The sequence below is a fragment of the Pempheris klunzingeri genome, chromosome 14 (genome assembly GCF_042242105.1).
Source record: "Pempheris klunzingeri isolate RE-2024b chromosome 14, fPemKlu1.hap1, whole genome shotgun sequence".
NCBI lineage: Eukaryota > Metazoa > Chordata > Actinopteri > Acropomatiformes > Pempheridae > Pempheris > Pempheris klunzingeri.
In genome coordinates this window covers 783,809-806,546 of record NC_092025.1, presented here as the reverse complement: position 1 = coordinate 806,546, position 22,738 = coordinate 783,809, and the positions used below count along the sequence as shown (strand labels likewise).

At 43.3% G+C, this 22,738-nt stretch overlaps 2 protein-coding genes across 6 annotated transcripts in view; one reads left to right on the top strand and one right to left on the bottom strand.

The window, feature by feature from the left end:
• Positions 1–9,614, top strand: part of camkk1a (calcium/calmodulin-dependent protein kinase kinase 1, alpha a) — a 28,615-nt gene extending 19,001 nt beyond the window's left edge. The window contains exons 8-15 of the mRNA XM_070843534.1: positions 306–394; positions 1,829–2,028; positions 3,312–3,365; positions 3,629–3,702; positions 5,584–5,671; positions 6,101–6,229; positions 7,215–7,318; positions 9,354–9,614. Coding sequence (XP_070699635.1) covers positions 306–394; positions 1,829–2,028; positions 3,312–3,365; positions 3,629–3,702; positions 5,584–5,671; positions 6,101–6,229; positions 7,215–7,318; positions 9,354–9,423 — 808 coding nt within the window. The 3' untranslated portion in view covers positions 9,424–9,614. The remainder of the gene's footprint in view (positions 1–305; positions 395–1,828; positions 2,029–3,311; positions 3,366–3,628; positions 3,703–5,583; positions 5,672–6,100; positions 6,230–7,214; positions 7,319–9,353) is intronic.
• Positions 9,615–13,865: 4,251 nt separating this feature from the next.
• Positions 13,866–22,738, bottom strand: part of p2rx1 (purinergic receptor P2X, ligand-gated ion channel, 1) — a 10,703-nt gene continuing 1,830 nt past the window's right edge. Inside the window, exons 2-14 of one of the 5 annotated variants that reach the window (XM_070843201.1) lie at positions 20,664–20,808; positions 19,593–19,664; positions 19,188–19,257; positions 17,814–17,901; positions 17,557–17,637; positions 16,663–16,804; positions 16,353–16,498; positions 15,442–15,532; positions 15,294–15,359; positions 15,117–15,212; positions 14,597–14,686; positions 14,428–14,472; positions 13,866–14,339 (exon numbers count right to left, since the gene is read on the bottom strand). In XM_070843201.1, the coding sequence (XP_070699302.1) occupies positions 14,334–14,339; positions 14,428–14,472; positions 14,597–14,686; positions 15,117–15,212; positions 15,294–15,359; positions 15,442–15,532; positions 16,353–16,498; positions 16,663–16,804; positions 17,557–17,637; positions 17,814–17,901; positions 19,188–19,257; positions 19,593–19,664; positions 20,664–20,808 (1,138 nt within the window). In that variant the 3' untranslated portion in view covers positions 13,866–14,333. Of the gene's footprint in view, positions 14,340–14,427; positions 14,473–14,534; positions 14,687–15,116; positions 15,213–15,293; positions 15,360–15,441; positions 15,533–16,352; positions 16,499–16,662; positions 16,805–17,556; positions 17,638–17,813; positions 17,902–19,187; positions 19,258–19,592; positions 19,665–20,663; positions 20,809–22,738 lie in introns of those variants that run through there. The other 4 variants (XM_070843203.1, XM_070843204.1, XM_070843200.1 and 1 more) reach the window with 4 other exon arrangements.

Below are 22,738 nucleotides of genomic sequence, written 5' to 3'. Positions count from 1 at the left end.
TAGAGCAAGCCGGTCATTACAGCTAAACAAGCGCAGACAGGATGATGCAGGAGGCCTTAAATCATTATTTAATCATCATTATTTATTCAAGCTTATGAAAACACTGTGTGTTAACAACCATTTGGTCTTTACTTTGACTGTCAGGGACGTGCATGTCTGCTTTGATGTGTATCTGAATGTCCTCACGTTTTGGATCAGATGTCTGTGCAAATAATGAAAGTGATGCACTTAATCTGTGGATCTATCTGTCTGTCTGTCTGTCTGTCTGTCTGTCTTCTACACTACCTGACTGTGTGACTCTGCAGTCCAGTGATGGAAGTGCCCACAGACAGTCCCTTGTCAGAAGAGCAGGCGAGGTTGTACTTCAGAGATGTCATCCTGGGCATAGAGTACCGTAAGTACCTCACACATTTGGAGGCCTGTCTTTGAATCTATGGAACACACCTGTGAAGCCTTTAGGTGAAACTAATCAGCACGGTTTTAGCGATTTGCATGCAGGTTGGGGGGTGTTTCTAGTGTCCAGTTATATATTTCAATTTTAAAGACATTTTCCATTGGCCCTGGAGTCCGGCTGGACATGTGTGCTGTCCACCTCATCAGTATCGAGCCTCTGCTCAGTGAAACGCTTTTCTCAAGCTGTGTCCTCATTTACTGTGCTAGATCCATTTCACCGGGCTATGGGCCTAATGATTAGGGATCAATGCTGCCTCTGAGCTTTGAGGTTCATCTTGAAAATAAGCTGCAGAGACTCATAGAAACAACATATGCAATTCTCCTCAGTCGGCTCCCTCTTTTTCAGAATCAGAAATAACTTTATTGCCAAGTAATTGTCACACTACAAGAAATTTGGTTTGGCGCATGCAATAAACAGAGAAAAATAAAGAAGTAGAACAATGCACAGAAAGTAGTGCAAGTGGAAAAACATAAATAGATAATAGAAATATATTTACAATACAGAATGCAATTAAATAAAAATAAAACCTACAGATACAGAAAAGGCTGTGCAGTTGGGCAGGAATGTGCAAAATACTGATTAATATTATGAGAGACAATAATGTTCATCAAAAATAAGACACAAAATGCAATTTGGCCAGCAGGCCTGTACAATAACACATACATAGGAGGACTAGTTTAAGTAAATGGTCCTTATTTCATTGAATGTTTGACACTTTAGTAGGAGGTACATCTCTGTCTCAGCCTCACCGTCCAACAGTTACCACAGAGTGTGTCATCTTTTGGCTGCCATGATGTCCAGTCTGTGGTCGCTGCCCCTGGACGTGGTTAGGATCCGTCTCCGCCTCCTGTCTCACAGACAGGAGGCGGAGACGGATCCTACAGGAGAGAGAGATTCTCTCAGGGGCCGGGTCGCACTCACATCAGTTTCTTATGGTCACAGCAACAATTCATCATCTGGGGTGTTTACATTTTATTTTGGAAGAAAAATACACTCAAATACTGAACGCATCAGACATGGGGAGTCTAGATGGATAGCAGCTGGTCCGCTGGTGTGTTAACAGCTAGGTCCAAGTTAATGGCTTAATGGACAGACCAGCCCTCTAATTTGCTGTGGATATGCCCCCCCTACACACACACACACACACACACACACACAGTTCCTTATTGATGCTTGGTGGTTCTTGTCCTGTCTCACTTGGCCATCTCACTTCATGACAAATGGCTCAGTTTCTTTGAAGTCTGTTCTGCATTTTGTGGCCCTGCTGCTGGCGAGGCTCCACAAATAACAAAATCACCAGGATTCATATGGATTGTGGCAGCCTAGAGGTTTAGTTCTTAAAATCTGACCATGTATGTCCTTTCTTATCCTCAGTGCACTACCAGAAGATTGTCCACCGGGACATCAAGCCCTCCAACTTGTTACTGGGGGACGACAGCCACATAAAGATAGCCGATTTTGGGGTCAGTAACCAGTTTGAGGGCAACGACGCTCTGCTGTCCAGCACTGCTGGCACTCCTGCGTTCATGGCACCGGAGACCCTTTCAGACACGCGGAAGAGCTTCAGTGGAAAAGTGAGCTCGCTCTTCATTCATACATAAATGTGAAGTGCTTCATCTCTGCTAGTCTGCTATTCAGTGAGTGTGCCTGAGTTTAAACTCCTGTGGTCACAGCAGCTGCAGGCTTAAGGCTTAACCTCATGATTTTAAAATGAGAACCATTAAAACAAAATGAGTTCTCAGGCTGCCAATCCAAGGAGCAAATGGTCACTGTCAGTCTCTTCCCCTGTGTGTCAGGAGGTAGTAGCCAGTAATACAGCTGAGAACAGCACCATTACCAGAACCAAGGAATGTAAAAAGACTGTTGGTGTCACATACAGTACACGGTATTGATTTGGGAATGTTTCACATCATCAGACTGTTTCTGTACTGTGGTGTTTGTCAAGCATGACCTGCCACTGATCGATTGCCTCCTACCTCTACAACTGATGCAGTTTCCTGCCTAATCCTTGCTCTATGAAAGATCTGTTGAAGCCTGTGAATCACCTGCTGGTTTACAAACAATTAAGAACCAAGAAGCCTCCCTTTCCAGCTCAGGTCTCAACCAACACATCCTATTCTTATCCAGCTTTACCGGAAGAGGTCATGTTCCCTCCATCTGTGGTCATCAATCAATGGTAGACTGATGGATTTGAATGTCCATGAAAGAGAGAGTAGAATATCTGATTGCACACACAGAGGATGTGAGAGCCTGTGCTCTGTTGTTCCTCAAGATTTCAAGACATGTATGCGACTCTACTGGCACCTTTTTTTCTCTAATTAGTCTCATATTTGTCCTGATTTTGATTTGTTAAAATCATCTTCCAGAGAGCTTTCAGCAAATAGAATATCTGACACTCATATATCACTTAAACCCCCTCAGCTCTCCGTCCCAGTAGTGCATCAGGCCATTAGAACATATTAGTCACAGGGCACTGTGTCTGATAACAGATGTTGTGGGCATTCAGATCAATTACGCAGGCTCACAGGGTCCATTTTATCATTTCATATCTATCAAGGAGTAGAAATTGATTTGTAGGAGAGCCACTCATTCAGGGACAGAGAACCTGAGAGCAAGACAAAGCACCTGATGGATAGCTGCAGGGCCTCTGCAACCTGATAACACTCATCCATCTCCAAGGTATCTGACAGTAGACGTCCCCGAAAAATAACTTGAAAATATGCCATAAATCCCTGTAGGCAGTCTGCACTGATTTAGGTCACTGCGTTTGTTTGTGCAAGTAGGTGTTTGGAATGCTGCAGCGTGTTTCTGACTGTCTGTTTGCCATTATGTCGCATTAATGTCAACTTTCTTAAAGGCACTGGACGTGTGGGCCATGGGAGTTACTCTCTACTGTTTCGTCTTTGGGAAGGCAAGTCTGCTCCTTTTCTATCTCAGTCGCTTGTCAGCAACAGGGAAGGCTGGGATAAGTGCTCATTTCACTGACTCCAAGGCTTGTTAACAGCCCCCGGCAGCAACGCTATTAATCAACAGTTTTTATGTTTGATTCGGCAGCTGATTTACTGAGTATTAGAAGCTGATTACTGATGTTGTTATTGTCTAGGTTGTCTCAAAGAATCCACAGTAGTAACCGTTCTTGTGTTCTTCGCTGTCTTCCCCCTGCTCCACCTGCAGTGCCCTTTTATTGACGAGTACATATTGGCTTTGCACAATAAGATAAGGACCAAGCCTGTGGATTTCCCAGAAACGTAAGTCCATCTGCTGCATCCTTCCCTCTCCTCCTTTTTTATTAAAAGAGACAGCAGTGATGCTCCAGCCACCTCCAGGCCACAGCCGCCTTCTCTGTTTGCTATCTTATCATCTGCATCTCAGTCGCAAAACCATTTTCTTTTCTTTTTTTCCACTAACAAATGGCACATACACAAATGTGAATAGCTTGGCTGAGCAGCAAGTGGCAGTAGGCAGTATATGTCACCTGCATGTGACCAAAACAAGCGGTGAAACATCGATGCCCCCCCCCCATCTTCCTTTTGCCTTAAAGGTTCAAGAAAAACATGGAGGTCTTCTTGTGTGAATAACACTGAAAATTCATAGAGAGAATGAGAGTGGAAGCCAGGAAGAGTCTGGTAGTGATCGACTGATGAATGGGATTGAAAAGTTGAATACTGCTCAAAAATATGAAAGGTGGAACATGTCAAAGTGTGAATGCATTGTGAACCAGCAGATGATAGTTGAAAAAGAGCATTTTGAATAGTTTTAACATGATTCAAAAGGTGAATGATATCCACAATGTATGTAGGAAGAGTTGGAAAAGTGGGAAAGGGATGAAGAATGTAAACTATGGCCTTTATTTATGACTGACACTTAACTACATTGCTCAACTTTGTATGAAGAAGCAGTTGTAGCAGAAGGAGAAGTAGCAAAGGTGAATAAAACTGATTGTATAGAGGATGTTGAACATCTTAAGGTTTAAATTTAGTTTGTACCTTAATTTGTGCTGAAAGGAGCAAAATGTTGGATATTTTGGAGAGTATGAAAGAATGTTAATACAAGCAACCAGCTCCTAATTGAGCTGAATGTCTTCTATGTTAAGTTTCTATGTTGAATAATGTGGAAAGAGTGGGTTTGAATGGTTTTCCAATTGACTTCCATTATTAAGGTTCAAACAAAGAATGAATATTTTGAAAGGTTTCAGTGGAATTAGAAAGTTGATTAATACCCTGAATGAAGTGTGTAGCTGCTCTAACTTTTATTATTCTTACTACTTCAACAGTTTATCTGTTGGTTTTAGCTAACTGTTTTAACTGTTTATCACGTTCAGCTGGTTCGTCCATTATTCTTAGCTAATTATCTCAGCTGTTAACTCATTACAGTTACCCAGCTCACTGTTTATCACTTACTTTCTGCTATTTCAACTGTTTCTCCGTCAGTTTCACCTAACTTCTTCTTAATGAATGAATGAATTATGATGAATTTCTATGTTTTTATTAGTTAGCTGAGCTTCTCTGTTTTAGTTTATTTATGTTCTCTCAATGCTGAGCAAGTTAGTACTTGTGCTGTGAGTTTTTTCTTGTTTCCAGTGAACACAATAGGTACATATCCTGCTGCCTGCTTTACTTCAGCAAATAGCCAATTGTATTGACTCAAGGATGTGTTTTGACAAGGATTTTAATATATTTACTGATCTGTACAGCCATCATTAAAGGTTAAGCTTTATTAAAAGATCAGTTTCACTTTGGTGTCACCACCATCAGCCAATGTGGCACATGGTAAAAGGTTACCACTGAAAAGGATCTAATGTACCCTGATATTTAATCATCAGATGTGTCCAATTGGCCTGAATTCTGATATGTAAAAAATGTTTTAAAAATGCTTAAAATTGTCCTAAACTTTTACTCACGAGTCAAATAATGAGTGCAGAAAGAAGTAGTAGTTATAGAAGACATTTCCCACACACTGTTTGAAATACTATCATCATTAAATAGGCTAGATTAACCATTTGAAGGGACCGTTATCTGCGGGGGCCCTTTAAGTGATCACTCTGAACTGAGAGCGTGGAGGTTGACCTAAAGCTAACCAAAGATATTTGACCAAAAACATCCCAAAACTTTACCTTCTGTTTCTTGCAGAGCAAAGATCAGTGAGGAACTGCGGACACTGATTTTGCGGATGTTGGACAAAAACCCAGACACCAGGATCACCATCCCTGAGATCAAGGTAACGAGACGACAGGCAGGGGAAGAGAACAAACAAATGTAAAATATTGTGATCCTCATGCTTTAAATCTTTGTGAGCAGCCATGAAGTACTATGATTACCTGTCTCAAGAAACTCTGAAGTCTTTGCAGTTAATTAGTTGTTGTAGCATAACAATATGAATATATGCATAATATAATATAAAATGGCTACCTGGTTGGTAGAAAATGCACATGTATGAATATAAACAGTGTGTTTTGCTATAGAAAATGTTGCAATAATGTAAACTATGCATGCCAGGCAGAATAAGGGCTAAATCATGAGTAAAACTGCAGTCCCCCTTTGGAATATTTTAAATTGTGTGTGTGTGTGTGTGTGTGTGTGTGTGTGTGTGTGCGTGTGTGTGTGTGTGTGTGTGTGTGTGTGTGTGTGTGTGTGTGTGTGTGTGTAGACGGACCAGTGGGTGACTCAGGGAGGCACTGACCCCTTGCCTCTGGAGGAGGAGCACTGCTCTGTGGTGGAGGTGACCGAGGAGGACATCCAGAACTCAGTCAAGTTTGTCCCCAGCCTCTCTGCCGTGGTAAGGAGCCCTGACTCTCCTCCATTCACCGACATCTATTGTCATCTCTGAAGTCGATGCTTCCTCTCCTGAAGAGATGAAGCCCTAAAGGGAGCTGCTCCTTAACAACTGAGGACACATTAGCTGTGTTCTCCTTCATGGAGGAAAGGTTGCCTCCTATCATCAAGTCTGAAATCCAAAAATCCTTTTAATACCCGGTTTGAGTAGTGTGTACTCCTCTACTTAACATGTTTCATTTGGTTGTCACCATTTCAACCAGTCGACCAATCAGTGATGTTAACTGACATGAATCATAACACCCACTGCGAGGGAACAACAATGAATGGGGGAAACCAGATTCTGCACCATCTGCCTCAATAAATGCTCTACTGTTGCATGAATCAAGCTCACATTATGGTAGCGGAGGCGCCTCATTAAGGGCACATATGAAATTATTAAGGCGATAGATCCTTGACAAAAATTAGGATGCGTTTTCTTAGAAGGCTTAAACAGCAGTTCTAAGTTACCAAGATTAGACGCAGCACCCTGTAGACTGGTGTCCCGTCTGGAAACCACTCAGGAAGCAGGTGGGATTTCACAATCACAACGAAAACCTTTTTTACTGCACCCTTCCTGGACATCGGTTTAGCAGTTAGCCTCTGCAGGTAGCAAGACAAGAAGTGAGTGGGTCCTAAACTATTAATGGACAGCACAGGGTAAAAGCACACTAAAAACTATTTCTATTCAAAACACATTAGCACATATTAAACACCATTAGAGCAGAGAAGCCCTCCCAGTCCGGATGATAACATCAGCATGTATGAGCTGCGTTCACCTTAAAACTAGTGTTCCACCACGATATGTTTGTGGTCCAATAACAACATGATGATCTCTCCCCCAGATATTCTGGTGATTTGGCTCAGACATGCATCCACTCTGTGCAGAACCACAGACCCAGGAAAGAGACCTGCTGCTGTTTACTGTCCTGTGTTTGTGGCTCTTTCAGATCTTGGTAAGAGCCATGCTGAGGAAGCGCTCCTTCAGTAACCCCTTCGAGTGTCCGAGCAGGAGAGAGGAGAGGTCCATGTCTGCACCTGGCAGCCTGCTCATGTAAGCACACATAGCCAGTCACCCATGTCCTGGTCTCCCCTGTACACCTAACACTTATATATCTCATCCACGAGGTCAGAAAGCACAAATAAAACCACACAGACTCATTCTTACTGCAGAGATTGCTTGAGATCCTGATATAGATGGGTGCTTCACACCTGTCTCCTCTTTCTGCTGTGTCAGTTTAACCAGCATTCACTCCTGCAGCAGAGGCTGCTGCTTTAGGTTGCCATAGCACCATAATTCATTCTTTCAGCTTTTATAAGTGTTTCTTTGTGTGTTGCTTTCAGCTTTCAAGGGTAGGAGGATTCAGGGTGACAGTGAAAGATAGAGGTCCACCAGTGCCTCAGGCTGACCTTGGATTTTCTGTGGCTCGGATTGAAAGCACCACAGAGGAAATGGCCAATGGTCTAATCCCATCGTCCAATTTCAACATACACAGTGCAGTCGAGGGCAGATTAAAGCATCTTTAGCGGTTCCCTGCTGCTCTGCGGATGGCCCTGGGTCACAGTAATCTATGTTATGTGTCCAGCAGACTTTGTCATGATGATGGACCTCTGTAGTGCTGAATGTGGAGGAGACTCTAATCCTCTACTGTGAGGGTTTTATTAGATTGTTTCTCCTGTTACACTCGAGGCAGTCAGAGAGCTGCTAAGGGAAAGTTGTTTTCAGAAGACATATAGGCAGTTTAAAACAATACTGCCCCCTGCTGAACAAGGAAAAACCAAGGCTGTGTGCACCTACAGTGAGGCTTACAGTACCATGAAGCCCTGAATGTGTCTCTGATTATTGAGCCTCCTATTGTTACGAATAATAAACCTGCTTGATTAATGGGACGACAATAAACCATAACCTCATGGCTCACATGTAGCGTTTCACCATCTGCTTTAACCACTGTCATTTTGGCACAATACTAATAAACTAACATGGACATCCTCTGAGAGCTTAAAAACCCAACTGCTGCTGACTAAATGTCTGATAGTAACAGATAATCAGCTACATGAAGAAACTTCCTTCAAAGCAAAGTGAAGAAAACTACGTATTTCTTTCTACGTATTACTAACAGTAGTAAAGTAAGGATGTGATTGATATAGAGAATTAGCATTTAAATGGTTGATTTAGTAGCATTTCCAGAAAGAGACACATTTTTAAAGGAATTGTGTCGATCAGAACAGTAGAGGGAGAGACATCCTGTCTTTCAGTGCCTGGATCCTACATTTCCCATAATGCACTTTGAGAAAATCTTTACTTAGACTTCCATTGCCTCGTGATGCATGTTTGATTCAAAGAACCCGTTTTCAGAGTGTAACGTGGGTTTTCAAATTCAAGCTGAGATAACTCTGATGACATCACCGTGACATCACCGTGACATCACCAGGGTTATTTTCCCAGACTATTTTCCAAGTCTGTTCAGGGTCACAGAGGACTTTGAGCAAATGTTTATTGGTATGAAGTAGAAAGACACAGTAACTTAGGGTCTGTAGTACATAAACACTCCTGCTGACTGCTACTCTGGATCGGTCCTCTGATGTCGAAGCTACACACAGCTCCTCCATGTTGACGGGCTAAAGTGTGCCTCCACCTTTCTTTGACTCCCCGAGGTGACCCTTTGCCCTCTCACCTGTGACTTCTCCATCTTTTCTCCCACTTTGCTGCAGGGACTCGTGGCCCTTCCGGCCCTCTTTAAAACTTCACCCCTCACTCAGGTAACACATCGTCCATTACAGTCTGACACGCTGTCTGTCCAGCATCTACCAGCCGCAGCGCCCATCATCATCTTAGACTCCTCAGCCCTCACTCACCTCCATCAGGAGAAGTGAGGGAGCCCCAGTTGTCCCCAGCTGCCATCTTAGAGTTTCACCATCCCCCCCGCTGCTGTCGTTCTATGCTGTGTTGTATCGATGCGACATTTTTTGTGTTCTCAGCATTCATTTCGCTGTCAGTCCTCACTGCGGTAGTCCAGCTTGAGATCCTGTACAGAAGAGCTCCTGCTGACTGCTCTCTGTCTCTGTGTCTCTGTTATTCCTTCCTTCAGAAAGAGCAGCACAGGAGATGGACCCAGAGAAGGAGAGCTGGAGGACCTGCATGAGGACGAGCCCTCCTGAGTCCTAACGAAGCTCCCGTCAGCTCTGTATTCAGCTCCATCCTCTTTACATCTCTTTGCTTGAACCACTGTGCGCTCATCCCTCCATCCACACTCCTCTTTCACAGCAGTGACACACCGCCTTCTGTACACTGAGGAGACTCAAGCTTTTCAGTCTGATATATGGCTTGTTTTGGCACTTGTATGCTCAGACTTTACTGCTTTCGTTTCTGCTTTCTGCCTTTTAATATCCTTTCTCACTCCATTTTCCTCCTCCTCCTCCTCCTCCTCCTCCTCCTCCTCCTCCGCTGTGGGGACTCTGGGCGCTAAGTTCGGTCTACAGCGCTTGTCTTAACTGCTCAGCCACTTACTGTTATGACTGGCATCAGTGAACTGATAAGAAGAGGAGCTCTGCTGAACTTCTGGATCATTAACAGCTCCAGTTATTGTTGTGGGAGAAAGACGAGAACACGTTTGTCAGCTGGCAACGTGGGACAAAGTCTGATTATTATTTTTTTTTATCCGTCTGCATGGTGAATAGTTAGGCCTCATCGTCAGACTGTCTATAGCCACCTGTCACACTCACTGCCAGCCTGACGAAGGGAAAACAAACCCTCTTCAACAAACAGCATGTAAATGGCACTAGACCGTCTCTTCAGTGAACCACAGGGCTTTTGGTTTCTGTACATAGATGTCTTGAGGTGTCGTCGGTGTTGTCATCTCTCAGTCCTGTCCTCGTGTCTGTGCCATCAGTAGCTTTTGCTTCGGTAAAGGTCCGAGTCCTCCCTGTGCTGCCTTCACAGCCCTTGGGCCCGGCCGGATGAACTTTTCACGTGTCACTATGGACACGTTCCAAAGGCTGTGGGATGTGTAATTATTTTCCTCTCCTCCTTTTGTGTGTGTTGTTTGTTTGATGATTTCTGTTCTCTGACGTGGCCTCTCCCCTCCGTGTAATCCCCTCCTGTTTGATTTGATGAAAATGTGACGCCTGTTTAATGGTGAGTGTGAAGAGACTGAAGAACAGACTCTGGTTGCCTGTACTTAAAATAATTCCCCATCCAAGTTTAAATGTATATGCTCCAACATTTTTGGATGCAGAGCTGATTTAAAGACATGAATAATCTCACTGTCCAAGTTCAACATGGAGGAGAAGGAACTGAATCCTCTCTAGTTATGCAGGCTAAGGGGCCGTGACCATGTTATTAGGGTGGAGGATTATGTTTCCCTTTTTGCTGGGCAGAGCTTACTCTAACTTTAGTAGAGTGAGTAGAGAAGGGCCTTTTTATTTTTTAACATCCCTAATTCATATTTCTGCAGTCCCTTGCAGGATTCCTAAAAAAGGGGAATCAAATAGTCACAAACGATGGTTCTGGTTCGCTCAGTGGGTGCTTTGCCACAATCCTGTCACTGTTTCAGGGATTTATTTTAACCAGTGTTATCCCTGACAGATGTCATTGTCTCCTTCACTTTCTTCTGCATCGTAACAAAAAGTCAAAATAAGTCAAATGTGTCTGATAAAATCAGCCTGTATTATCATTATTATTATTATTCTAGTTCAGCCTTCTGTTATGTTGGAAATGTCACTTGTTTACTCACTGGTGGATATTGTGAAAATTATGATTCCATACATGAATATATTTTATAGATATATTCAAGGCATGTTTGTTAAATACAAATGAGATTTAAAATGATTACTGCACCTCATTTTTTATGCTTTGCCCTTTTAGTGAGTAATAGTTAAATGAGTTAAATCCACCCACTGCCATATTTTGAGATAATGGGGGAACCATGTTGTAGTTTTTTTTCCTTCTTAGTCAAGAAGAAGGGTTCACATAACATTTGATAACACTGGGAAGGGACATGCAAGGATCCTAAAGGATTTAACACCCCAGTAATTTTCAGACGGTCCCCAACTAGTTCTCTTGGCTGACCTTTTGTTCCAGTTAGCAGTTTGCAGAGCTAGTGAGTGGGAGTGTTAACCCTGTGAGCCCACTAACACTGGGATCACGGATGAATGAAAAAAGAAAATGTGATTTTTGTGGTGGTTTGATTCCTCTGTTCTGCCACACAGGGCGGCTGGCAAACATTATAAAAAGCCACATGTGTGGGTTGTTTTGTCTCTAAAATCAGTGAGAACATTCGTGCCTCCACAGCAGCTCTGCCTCTGTTTATAACCGCCCTCCTCTTCCGCTGGCCTGGCGTGTCACTCTGTGAGAGACACCCAGGTTTGACTCTGATCACTTCACCTCAGTGAGAAGGAGCATGTCTATGTCACCATTAAGCCCAGGCTGCCAACAGCAACAACAGCACTTCCCCATCCCCTCCAGCGCCGTCCCCAGTGTGGCTGATTAGAGACGGGGAGCGCGGCGCTTTGCATTTCCTCCATTAATCTTCCCCTCAGTATCCTCCAGTGAGGGATGCTAAGTGAAGCGCAGCGACTAGAGAGGGATTGGTCCAATCTGAATGGGAAAGCTTTTCACATACTGTTACTGAGCCTCCATGTTTGGGGATTTGTGTTCTGAGGCAGCGACCTTATGCATAAACATCATGAATGCTGTTGACATTAGACTGTCAACTTCATTATCACGTGGGTGCAGGAGAATGTAAAGCTTTATATCTTTATATGTCATTGTGCAGTAAAAGAACTACTTGTAGAGGATATATGAATATCTTAATGTCTAGTTGTCTGAAATGTTGTACATGCAGTTTGAAGTTAAGGGTTGTGGTCATTTATTTATTTGTTTATTTGTTCCTTCTCTCTGCTGAGGATGAGAGAAGGTACTGAGTTCTGTTTGCAGGGTAACCTTCAATGAAGGGCTGTTTGAACCAAAAAGTATGAAATTATGTTCTGTTTTATTTGCTTAAAAACACTGAAACACTGATGAGAATGTCTTTTTTTTAATCAGCTTTACATCTGTGTGTTTGAACGGACCTGTGTCGTCGTCAGAGGTGCAGTATTGTTGTCATCTTCATCAGTGGTGCACTATTGGCTGGTTGCCCTGCTGTCAGAGCAGGCCTCTCATCCTTTCATGTGGAGTTTAGTCGCTGACAAGACTTAAATACTGCTTCTGTTTAAATATTTGCACTTTCCCACTTACACATTTATAATAAAGTTATTGTGATTGCATATGACACTGCTGGTACCTGCCAGCCATTTAACATTGTGTAGTTTCTGATGAAGAGGAAGAAACTGTGTGCTTCGCCTGTAAAAGACCATATTTGCTGTGTATCGTGTGCCCTCACAGACCCCTGTGCTTCTGCTCTTTGATATCGATCTGCATGTCACAGCAAAGCTACTTGGTTTTTAAGAATTTTTACAAATCAAGCTTGAAACAGTTTTCCAGTAACTTCTTCTCCTGTCTGTGTCAGAATGCTGTAACAGCTGCAGTAACAACATAGATTTTGAACAGTTGTTTTCGTCGTGCACGTCCATATGATTCTGAACGTTGTATAACTGGGACAAGGGACTCCAGGATTTCACTGCTGAATGCTAAAACACTGTAAACCCAATCATATGAGCACAGGAGCAGCTTAAATGAACAGCTTTCCTTTTTTATATTAATCATCACCTCTGCAAAAGTGTTTCCCTTTGATAGAAAATCAGGCAGTGGGCTAAGGAAGTGGTGCAGATTATGTTATCAAGATGACTTAGAAAGCCTTTAACATTCTTTTTTTCCTGATTCCTTTGTCCAAAGTTTGTCACTCTGCTCAAATAGGCCACAGCTACATCCACCCCACAGATTTCTACCCCTCCTGCAAAATTTTGCCACTCTTCACAAAATTGGGTAGTTGTTTAGTCTTTGTGAACGCACCAGTTATAGTTCTTGAATGCAACGTGCATCCACAGATATCAACTCAGACCGAGCCTTCTAAATGTGACTTTGCCCAAAGGTGGCTCTACAGCACATGATATATGATTTTAAAGGGTCATAACTTATTGGACACTTGTACAGTATGTCTCTCTTGTAATGCTGCACAATTCATCCTTGCAGAAAATCCTGCAAGTCTGTCACTATTTTAATGCAGATCTTGATCCAAATCCATATTAAATGCAATTATTTTGGATTGTGCAGCCGTGGCTCACATCAGTGGGTGTCTCGTGATTTCAGGTCTTAACTCTCTCCAAAGGAGTGGGGTTGTGGGAGAGTGAGTTGTGTAGCTGTGTATCTTATGTGATCCTGATGTGTGTGAGCTGAATGTGCCTGCTGTCTCCGGTCCTGTGTTTCTGGATGTCCACCTCGTGTTGTTACGTGCGTCTGTATGCCGCTCATACAGAAGCAGAAGCATGGCATACTATGTAAATATGTACCAATATATACAAAGAAGCTATTTTTTGCATGCTTTTGTACACCTAGACATAACCAAAAACAATAAAAAAAGTAAATCTGGATTCTTTTGTACACTGTATGATCTCTTCTGTACGCTGTGAGACCACTTGTGCTGTCAGACAAAAACAAAAAGCAGTGATATTACAGTACATGTTTTATTGAATCCAAGTGTCGATCACAAGGGGCACACAGAGGATGAATCACTCCGACAGTGGCACATCCGCACGGTATGTGTGTATACGTTGCTTTGTCAATGACAGCGACAGAGGGTATGAGTGGTTTGTGTAAACACAGGAGCACTGAAGTGTCAGAAACTGGTCTTTCACTTGCACAGACAGTAAGGAGGTGGAGGTTACACCCAAAGTATGAACAAAACCAAACCGAGCTACACCCAAAAAAGTACACATACAGCTGAGCTACGCAAGGGCTCTACATACAATACCGGGGGGTGGGGGTGGGGGGGTGCTGCACAAGATTGAGAAGAAACGATGTCACATGACTGTCCTCTCCACTCTTGAGTCCATTGAGTGTGTTTGTGCGTGTGTTGTCTTCAGGGCCTGTTTGCAGGGTTCCAGTGCAGTACATCTTCAAGGCAGCTCCCAGATCACTTCTGCACAGGAACAGGAGAAAAAAAGATGTCAGCCATTACAAGAAAGCACAGAAAAGAGTATATTCTAAGAAATGTATGAATCCCTTACTTTAGATAGCTCAGTCTCTGTGCTACCTGCCTCTGAATCAGGGTCCTGCAGCATCAAGTGAAACCATTAAAACATCTCAGCTAACAAGAGAAAATGACTCTCCTCATCATCACATGACAGAGTACATGAATAAAAAGAGTCTACTGTCTGGACTTCTACATGCACTCACGTTGGACTGGTCAGTGCCATGGACTTGTCTTGCATTTGCTTCGAGGGTGTAATAGACGCTTGTGTCTAAACCAAGAGACTCGCTGTCATGCTGTAAATACAAAATGTTCTGCCTGATTCAGTTATAAAGGGAAACTGCCTGCGTGGGATGGGAGATGATTTCATTCCTCCATCAGATAAAAGGCTGTACTGTGTCGAGCATAGATGTTCCTGCACTGGCCATGAATGTCGTGGGAATAAACACAGTATTAATCTGAGGGTTACTGGAGAGTTACCGCTCCTGTGTGCTCCTGTGGTTTCTAGCTCTGATGCATGTGGCATTCCTTCACAAGAACACAAATGCATCCAAAAGATGTTCGGATACAGAATAAGTGTTAGACACAGAACAGACATCAACAGTGTTTGTCTAGGCTCACTGGTGGCCTTGAATGCCTCTCTGCTGCCATCTTGCGTTCAAACTGATCTCACATCACAGTGGAAGTGTCATCAGATACTCAGTTCATATGCAAAATAGAGCTTACCTGTGCATGTGTCTCTGTGTATTTGAATTTCATGTTCTTGTAAAATTCTCTTTTTGGTAACAAATAGAGCAGCACCAGGTCACATACCACAGTCGCCTGAAATCAGAATTATATGAGCTTGTATACAAAGTATGGCACAGAGAATGATTCATTATTGTTCATCAGGCTGTAACATACCACTCCAAAGATGCCCACTCCAGAGCCTATAGCTGTCAGTGTCGGGATGATATCAAATTTTCTTGCCTGTGAAGGACAGAGTGCCAATGACTCAAAATTCCCTTTTCAAAAATCCATATGAATGAAATGATTCAGTTACATTACTCACCAGAGACTGCACAATGATGTCGACCCTGATCCCAAACACTTTGAGAAGGGTTCTCTTCTGAACTGTGCCATCCAAATAATGCTTTGCATACCTACAAATAGCCATGGAAGTGATCACAATATGGTACTCAGAATGTATTTGTATATATTTGTGTATGATAAATAGTTGCATTTCCCACATGTCAATATTTGAGATTATATTACTCCCACACAATAAACTACTGTGAAACATCAGGGCTTTAAGCCTTCAGACGTTAACCAGCAAAACACAAAAACAAATTTCTTAGAAAGGAATGCTCATCACCACTAAAGCCAATTAGCACTTCCTGAATAATATCCCACTGATGGCTATGAAGGGCTGTGGCTGAGCACAGACAGCAGACCATCCTTAGAAGACACTGAACAATGATAAGTGACAGTTTGAGACAAATCTCAGGGCGCCGCGCTAAGCTGCTTTACAGAAAGCAAGTAAACATCATAAACTTCAGGCAGCGTGAGGAGCAAACACTGAGTCCTGACCAGGCCATGGAAAATGAACTGAGCAATGACTGTAAATACTTTACATGGTGACTTCATATCAACATTAAAACAGAGTGGGTTTTTGTTTCACATGAAACGGGAAATGACTAACTTCAGTGTCTGGGGGGAAACAGCTAGCTGTGTTATCTGCAGTCTGTACTAATACTACAGTATAAATAGTACAATGGGTTTTATCGGATGTTGTGTTCGGCCCATAAAAAGTGACTGCTGGCTCCAGTTATGTATGAAACATAGCCCACGGACATGACAGTGGCATCAACCTTGTCATCTAACTCGCAGCAAGCAGATTAGTGTGTTTCCCAGACTGTTGTGTTTGGGAGTATGAAGAGTAGAAGTGTGTCCACCTGAGCTCAGTCAGGTGTATTTACACACCTGAAATTGTAGCCCACTGAAGCTCTGGCTTTGTCGGTCTCAGCAGGGTTTCCATACAGGCCGTGGAAGTTGTACTTTGGCTTACAGTGTTTTACATCCACATCCAGGTTACATGTCCAGTCGACCACGATGCCAATAGCCCCTCCCTGTCGGGACACACAACACACCACACAGCTCTCTGTTACCACACGAGAAACAAAAGACAGCAAGCACCAAAATTCAACACACGTGCAGCCGCGGGTAGATGGAGGGAAATGTGAATCCTCCTCCCCACTCAGAGGTGACAGATGATCTTAAGCAGCTGACTTACCACTTTGGCTATTGTTTCGAATTTGAAGCCAGACAGTTTAACTATGTCTCCCAGTCTGAATATGGGGCACAGTGGAGCATCCTCTGGATCATGAAGGCATTTGCTGATGTACGCAGCATCAATCCCCTCCACCAGGTTACTCCTGAGAACACAGTGGTCATTATGAGACACAGATGAATGGAGATATTTTCCTGCCTTCCACTGTATTTGCTTGTTTGCAAATAACAGATGACAGGTCACCCCTGACTCACACTGTCTACATGAGTTCTTATGATTCTTTTAATATTGAATCTATGATGACATTGAGTGCAAAAACATTGTTCACTGACCATTTAAGATTTACTTCTTTGCTCAATGAAAGGCACAGAATCCTCCCTTATCCTTCAGGCTCATCTACAGCGTGACTGATGCAGATTTAGAAACTAATTTCAAGACCTCCATTGTCCTTTAAAGTGACATTTGAGACTTTGAGAAAGTTTGGAGCCGTGTGGGAGGCAGTTTAAAAAAGAAGAGAAGTAAAAATGAGTGCAGTAGAAACTAAAATAACCTGACTTTTAGTTACTAGCTGCAAAAACATCCTGGATCCTACATTTCCCATCATACAATTCAGTCAGGTCTTTCATTAGATCTTACCTGCCTGCCCTCATCTTTTTAAAGTCCACTCCCCAGCTTTTAACACAACCTTTCTGCTACATATTTAAAATGTAAAGCCTAACTCGTTTTCTCAACCTCACCCAGAGCAAAATCAGTGCAGCTCCTCTTTAAGAATGTTTGAAAGTCCTTTTATTTATCTTTATTCAGCTCAGGATAAAGTTTTCTATTTATCTATCTATATTTGGGGATGTGTAACATCTGCTGCGCTAAATTTAACTTGATATGAATGAGGTCCATCACCTTGTGACGCCAAATAAGGGGAAAGTTACAGAATTTTTGATGAACAGCGTGTAGTTCTCCGCAGACATCAGCAGAGGAGGACTAGATGGAAGTAAACAGAAGAGAGACGAGCATCAAACGCAGCACCATGAGGAGCATAAAGACACAGACAGTTATCTAATCCAGTTAACGGCACAGAATCATTAGAGATTCAATGATGACATGCACTGCAAGTCAGCATGAGCTTGTAGCATAAAGAATTCAACGTTTCCACATACTCTGGTATGTTGTGATCGTTCTCAACAGGGCACCAAGCCAACACTTCACAGGTCTTAGTGGATTTCACACAGACTCCCGTCATTTGTCCTTGAGGTAGAAACATACTGGAGTTCATCATTAGAGATAAAACTTCTAACTGGAGCAAGCATTAGGCAAAAGTACAACATGGGTTTCAGGCTGCAAGAAACAGAGGACGTGGGCTTTAATCATCTTATCTTGAATTAGCATCGACAGCAGAAAGCAAGATAGAAAAATGAAGCAAAGCAAGCGCTGAAATGGCTCTTTCCTTTATCTCGCCCTCATCCAAACAGACATTTTCTGTGCCTCTGATTGGCTTTCTTGCTATCTGTCACCCTCATCATGTGCTGGATGAGTTCACAGACAGCGCCTCGGCGGGCGTTGGGTCGCTCAGCTGCAGACTCTGACCTTTCACTGCAGCCCACCAGTCTGTTTAGCTACAGGCCCCCCCCCCATGTTTAATGCCTACAAGTATGGAGACAGCACGCTGCCTCTGAAGAGAGACTGGCACCTCGAGGTGAATTTGACTGGTCTGAAACAGACAGATCTAAAGCTTTGGCCAATATTAGTCTTATTGGAGTTGATGTGGGTCACAGAGGACTTGAAAGGCTCAGAGTTTAACCCTGGGACAGATGGAGGACAATACATTTATGTAACTGCTCTTTGAACTCGCCGACGATGCTGCATATGTTTGGACCTATAAAAACAGCTCTTGTCTGAAGGGTTATTTGTTTTTAACATCTCTGTGTGCTCAACATTTGTGTTCCCTCTTATGTGCAGGGGTGATTGTAAGATCTCTGCTTCTATATATGCATATACATATATACACACACATACATATATACACACACATACATATATGTGTATGTGTGTGTATTTGCTGAAGGCAGGGCTTTATCTCCACGCTTCAACGATCAACAAGCCGTGATATGGACATGCTCACTATGTTTTTGGTTGCTAAGACTTGGGTTGTTGATTTTAATCTGTTTTGTGTCTCAGTGCTGGACTAGAGCAATGCATGAATTACGTCTGACTGTTTACCTTCGCAGCGATGAGTCAGATCTGGAGTGTTTCAGTTTGCACTGTGTGATCCCATCCTATAGCAGTTCTCAAGAGCCACAACCCATTTTACAAATACACTGCTCCGTGACCCGACACGATGCCCTTCCCCCCCTGTCCATCATAGCCCTGTCACTGGCTTTAAGATGTTTTGATGAAGAGTTTTCATCTCTGGTGAAACAAACCAAGATAATGAAAAGCCAAAGATTGGGACTGATCTGTTTGGCCACAGACGGACAGACCGTTGCTCAGTGAGGACTGCTGAGGTCACCCACTGTCGGGCCGTCAGGATTTACCATGTCCCGTACGTTTGAAACTCCCTCCTTCACAGTCCGCGTCTGAGCTGCAGTTGTGCTTGCCTGGGAGCTGTTGTAAACAAGAGATTGGAGTGAGTGTGTGTACACAACTGTGGAATGTAAATGTGAGGAAAGCATCGCATTGTAAACTTGAAAACAGTGTGTGACATTGTGAACATAAAGTTTTGCACACACTGTGATGTTTTGCAGCTTGTAGAAACTACTGCCCATGTCGTCTTTTTTCTGCTGCTCAACAGCTGCGTAATTACCCAATTACACAAACAGTCCTGGAATGAGACTCAGTCTGTGCTTTGTTTTGCTATTTATGGCAGTCAGAGAGGGAAGGAGGAAGTCAGGGAGGAGGAGAGACGGACACAAAAACAGTGGAGGGAGCATTTGGCCTACCTCTGGACACGTCCCCATCTCCTGACCCTCAGTTATGATGTAGTTTGTCATCACCACAAACGATGAGTCTCCCTTAGGTTGAAGATGAAAAGAAGCAATGGGCCATAAAATGACATAATAGTTGGAATAGTTCTTATTGTAGGCAGCCTGTCAAACATGAATCAGCTCTACCTGGCCAATCACAAACACCTTCAAACTAAAACTTTAGCATCCCAAAAAGTCACACGTTGTTTTATTCGTACTGTATTCAGAACATAAAGAGTGGCCCATTTAATGAAGTTTCTCTCAAACTAAACTATTTGAACATGAAGAACGATGGCTGTGTGAGAACCAGGTGGATTTCAGAGTGAAAGATGACCCGATCAAAGCACGAGACGTCAAACCAAAGGGACTTATTCATGCTGCTCATTGGGTTTATCGTGCCAACCCATGCGTCCAACCCACTCTGGGTTTTAAAAAGGCCCACACCCACGCCTCAGAGCAAACATGACAATCTTCATTGTGTTTCTTTATTTCTTCCCCACAGATAACAGGACTTAGCATCATTTTAGGTAAACAAAGAGACGTGTTTGAGCAGAGTCTCCCTTTTGGCAGCTTGTTTGCTCATTGCAGGATACATGGAAGACTTTTGGACCGCACAGATACACCTCGATGTCGACAGAGTCACGTTATCATCAGAGCAAAAATGACCAAACCAACAGTAACTTTCAGTCTGTGTGTACTGTGTCGTCACTGATTAGATCTGGCATAAAATCCCTCTAACATTGATGTTTTAAAAGCATGACTAAATCTTGATCCTTGTCCGGATCTGACAGGTGACCAGGTCTCTTCGGGGAGCAAAGCGGTCTCGACGCTGCTTGTCTGACTCAGCTTGATGTGTATTCACTCTGACAGTTGGTTTTGTAGACTGTGAAAGTTGACTTCATGACTCACATTTACTTAGACTTTCTTTATTGATCCCCCCATAGGGGGAAATTCACATTTACTATAATCCTAACAATGGAGCTAACTCTCCATCAATTAGGAGTCACATATCAAACGTTCCTGCGGGCTTGTAGGGCCTCAACCCACCTGCGGGGGGAAGACGTAGTCGGCCACATCCCAGACTCTCTCGCTTCCATTCACGTTGGTGTAGCCCACTCCTTTCATTTTGGTGAAGACGGAGCTCACGGCCGTGTCTGTGGACTGGTAGCCTTTTTCATAGATGAACACCCACCTGTGTGAGACACAGAGAGCATCCTGTCAGGCCTCTCAGCCCACCCCAGCCAGCCGGCCTACCCCACAGGCAAGGGCATATATAGTGGTGACGTCGCACAGCAGTCCCACAGCAGTCCCACAGCAGTCCCACAGCAGTCCCACAGGCCGACAGCAAACCTCACAGCAGCACGTGGAGGGGACAGAGGTTGTGCAATGTCACGGTGGTCATACTGTCCCTTTAGCACCACTAAGATCACTAACATGTTTCTCACCATGGCTGTTTTCTACTGGTTTAAAACATGTTACACGTCTGTTAGGGAAGTAGAAAGTAAATAATCCGCTTCGTGGCAGATGTGGTTCAGTAGAGAGAGACACTCTCACAGCCGACAGCACTGATCCACACATCGTGTCTGTGAGGAGTCTCAGTGTCATATTATACCATCAGCTTGTTAAATCCTCCTCTTCCAAGAACACTGACTGTGATAATCAGTGGCTGAAGGTAACTACGTTCATTTACTGTAATGATGCACCATTACGTACTTGTACTTATATCTCCACTACATCTGTGCCAGCTTTTTACTTCACTGCATTTATTCAGGTACTTCACAGATTGAGATTTTAATTTACAAAGAAACCATATGACAAGCTAGTGAAACACAGAGGCTCCCATCACTTTTGGCTCACTCCTGGTTGGGGCCCCCGTCATGTTTCAGATGAGTCTTTAGCAGCTCCTTCACTTCTAAACTTCTCACGTGGTTTCATTTAAATAACTATTAGAGGCCCACATAGGTCCAAGTATTCTGTGTTTCACAAGCAAAGCGAGTAAAGAGTATCTGAATTTGCCCCATTAATCATCTCACCACCCCTCAGGTTTACAGTATGGCCCCCACCACTGGACTAAGCAACAATCTAAATGTATATAAAGTTGTTTTACTTGTGTTATTGCTGCTCTGCTTTAGCAGACTATTTCCTGTTTGCTCTGGTTGTACCTTCAGCATTTCCACTTCATACGCTAAAAGTTTGTTCTGGTTGTAAAGACCAGGGAAAAGCTGCAGTTATATGGAGAAGACTAGATTAGGAGCAAGAACCCTTCATCAGATAAAAGAATTCCTGTCAAGTGAAAACTTGCAGTGCTTTTCAAAGCTTTTCTCTGCGTTGCTCCATCAGTGTGTCTGGCCAGGAAGTATGTGTAACAGCTGGTGTGTGCTGGGAAGATACTGTATGTACACACACGCACATGCAGAGCTATTTTATATAGGGTGTGAAAGCCAATTACCCCCTGGCAGAAAGCCCACAGGGCAGCATGTACAGCGGACAAACGAAAGCTCCCCGCAGCAACGGACCAACAGAAACTGCAGGATGAAATAAAATGTGCACAATGAGCAAGAAGCCACAGCTTCTATCAGTTAGGCAGATCAAATTATGCAAGAGGGAGCTTACATCGGGGGGGAAGAGCAGAAAAAATAGAGCACATAAATGGAATAAAGGAAGCCATGAGCGTGAAATAATGGAAGGATCTTCCAAAACAGCAGTCTTAGTGAGATCTGTATCTGCTCCGACAGAGGGAACGGGGAGGCGGCGACGATGCTCCTTTATGTGGGGGGGGGGGCTTTTCCTCCCACAATGCTGTACTGCTGAGATTAGTGCTCATTTTGTAAAGACAAATTAGAATGAAAAAACCTCAACTAATCACTATGAAATGCAAACAATGGATTGGATTGGCATTTTTGTCAACTTAAAAGTGACAAGACGAGGCAATTAATTAATAGAATAGTCATTATGGTGTGCTGAAGCAGCTCTGCTCTGCTAAATTAGTCTCTGCTTTTGACTTTATTACAGATTTACTCTCAGCTGATACATGAAATGTTTTCAAAACTACTTTTTTGTCATGACAGACTCGTGCAGAGCGTCGTCTGGTGTGAGGACTAACAAACTGGAGCTGGCTAAGG